This window comes from Austrofundulus limnaeus, unplaced genomic scaffold, assembly GCF_001266775.1.
Source record: "Austrofundulus limnaeus strain Quisiro unplaced genomic scaffold, Austrofundulus_limnaeus-1.0 Scaffold292, whole genome shotgun sequence".
Taxonomy (NCBI): Eukaryota; Metazoa; Chordata; class Actinopteri; order Cyprinodontiformes; family Rivulidae; genus Austrofundulus; species Austrofundulus limnaeus.
Window position 1 is genome coordinate 504,649 of NW_013952694.1, and position 2,572 is coordinate 507,220.

General features: G+C 37.2%; 1 protein-coding gene across 1 annotated transcript in view; it reads left to right on the top strand.

The window, feature by feature from the left end:
• Positions 1-2,572, top strand: part of cartl (cocaine- and amphetamine-regulated transcript-like) — a 7,800-nt gene that overhangs the window by 1,279 nt on the left and 3,949 nt on the right. The window contains exon 2 of the mRNA XM_014021408.1: positions 415-492. Coding sequence (XP_013876862.1) covers positions 415-492 — 78 coding nt within the window. The remainder of the gene's footprint in view (positions 1-414; positions 493-2,572) is intronic.

The following is a 2,572-nucleotide window of genomic DNA, read 5'->3' on the forward strand; positions in this document are numbered from 1 at the left end:
TATATAAACATTTTACAATATAATGACTGTATGTTGTCCCGTGGTTTTAAGAGAGGATTGTGTTTTGTTTTGTTTTTGTTTTGTTTGTTCGTTTGTTTGTGCTGATAAACATATTTAATAATGTGCCTTCCAGCAGATTTCTACTGAAGCAATATGGTTCACATGGTTAAAGAGGTCAAGTTTTCCTCTTGTACTGAATGTGTTGGACTGAATGTTGGAGACTTGATGAGAAATACTGCTTTAAAATATTTATAATTAATACAACAATGTGAAAAAAACAGCCCAACCACTTTCTATTATTTACACTTCAAACCTATCCTGGAGGGTTCTGTTTTATTAAAACAATCTTTTTATTGGTTTAATCTGTTCGTACTGTGGCTCATAACATTTGTTTGTTATCCTGTCTGCTTGCAGGTAGAAGCCCTGGAGGCTCTGTTGGACCGGATGAATAATCATATCTCTTCCACAGAGAAGAGAGGGAGCATTCCTCTGGTAACTCCACTTTATTTCACATTAATATTGATCAAATGCAGCTTCTTTTAAGAGTGTGATTTACTCAGTCACAGGACCATGCTGAGTCATTATTCTCTACTGCAAACATCATTCTACTGCTTTTTAATTAAACGTATTCTGCCTGTGATTAAAAGATAAGAAGAAAATCCGAACAGCAGTCTTTCACTCTGTAATTAGAGGCCAAATAAAGATTAGTGTCTTATTTCAATTAGCATTAAAGGTGGAAACAAACACACTACAAAACCTTTTCAGTCCTCTGTGAACATTAATCAAACTGTTGCCATCAGGCTCACTTTGAGCAGAATCTAATTGTTTGGATGAAAAATGTGGAGTTGATTTGTTTTCTGTCTTGAATTTCACCAAAGGGAATAAAGCGCTTAATGGAGCAATGTAAACAACATATTTGCATAATTAATGATGTTAAAAGAGAATTTCTCAAAAATGGCAGCCATCATTTACTTAAACAGCATTTTGAAAAAACAAATTCACCACTTGAACTTGAACATTTTGTTGTGTTGGAACCATAAACATCAAAATATTTTACTGGGATTTTATATGCTTTATAAACAGATCAACACAAAGTACTGCATAAATGTAAAGTGCTAGGAAAATTTTACATTTCTCAATTTTCTTTTCACACATAAAAATCAAAAAATATACAAAAATGTGGCATTTGAATTTAGCCCCATTTACTTTGATACATGTTATTAAACTTTAGAGCAGAAGTTGTTCATACACTGAGTCCCCCTGTGTGTCWTTGAATCTCAGTCCAAACAGATGTTCTGTGAAGGCCWCAGAGATTTGTTACACATCAGTAATAAAACAGCATTGTGAACAAGAAGGAACCCACCAGACAGGTCAGGGACGAAGCTGTTGAGAAGTTTAAATCAGGTTTAAATTATGAAACAATATCTCAAGATTTATCTTATGGAGCTCTACTCTGTTCATCATCTGAAAATGGAAAAAGTATGGCACGACTGCTAAAGTACCAAGACATGGCCAAGCAAGGAAACAAGAATAATCTAGGCTAGGCGAGAAGATCTACAATAAAGATACTAACCTCGAGTCATGCAGGTTAAATCCACACGTTTACAGCTACAGAACAAAAGTCCAGTTGCTTCGTCTTTGTTCTTTCAATGTCCCCTGTCCTGGATGGCYGACCAAAGTTACCCCAAGAGCACAGCTCACGACTCATCCAAGAGGTCACAAAGACCCCACAAYGACATCCAAAGACCTGCAGGTCTCATCTGCCTCAGTTAATGTCAGCGTTCGTCATCCACCATATGAAAGATACTGAGTAAAAATGGATCGCAGACGGCAGAATTCCAAGTCGAAAAAAACTACTGAGCAAAAAGAACGTAAAGGCTCGTCTCAGTTTTGACAGAAAACATCTTAATGATCCAAAACCTTTGGGAGAATTCTCTGTGGACTGACGAGACACAACTTGAATGTTTTGGAAGGTGTAAGTCACATAACATCTGGTGTAGAAGTAACAGCATTTCAGAAAAAGAACAACATAGCTACCAACAGTAAAACATGGTGGTGGTAGAGTGATGGTCTGGTATGTTTTGCAGCTTCAGGACCTAGAAGACTTGCTGTGATGAATGGAACTATGATTCCTTCAGTCTACCAACAAATCCTGAAGGAGAACGTCTAGCTTTCTGTTCATGACCTCAAGCTGAAGCCCACTTGGGTTCTGCAGCAGAACATTGGGCCTCGTGCAAGAACATTTTCTTATTCTTATCCTAAATTTCTCTTACTTTTGTTCATAYGAACATGCCACATCAGATTCAACAAACTCTACTATCTTCAGGAAAAGTGCTTTAATGAGCAACGTAAACATGATGAATGCCACCTGTTCGTGTCCAGGTGCTCACGCATGAGGAGAGGAGATTAGCATAATTACCACCCCAAAAACACCAAATAAGGCTACGTTTTTGGCCCCAGATACCAGGAAGTGTTCATTCATAAATAACATCACAAAATAAAAAAGAGGAACTTTACGAGTTCAGAGATTGAAGTCCTGCTCTCAGAGATCCAGAAAAGAAAATGTGTCTTT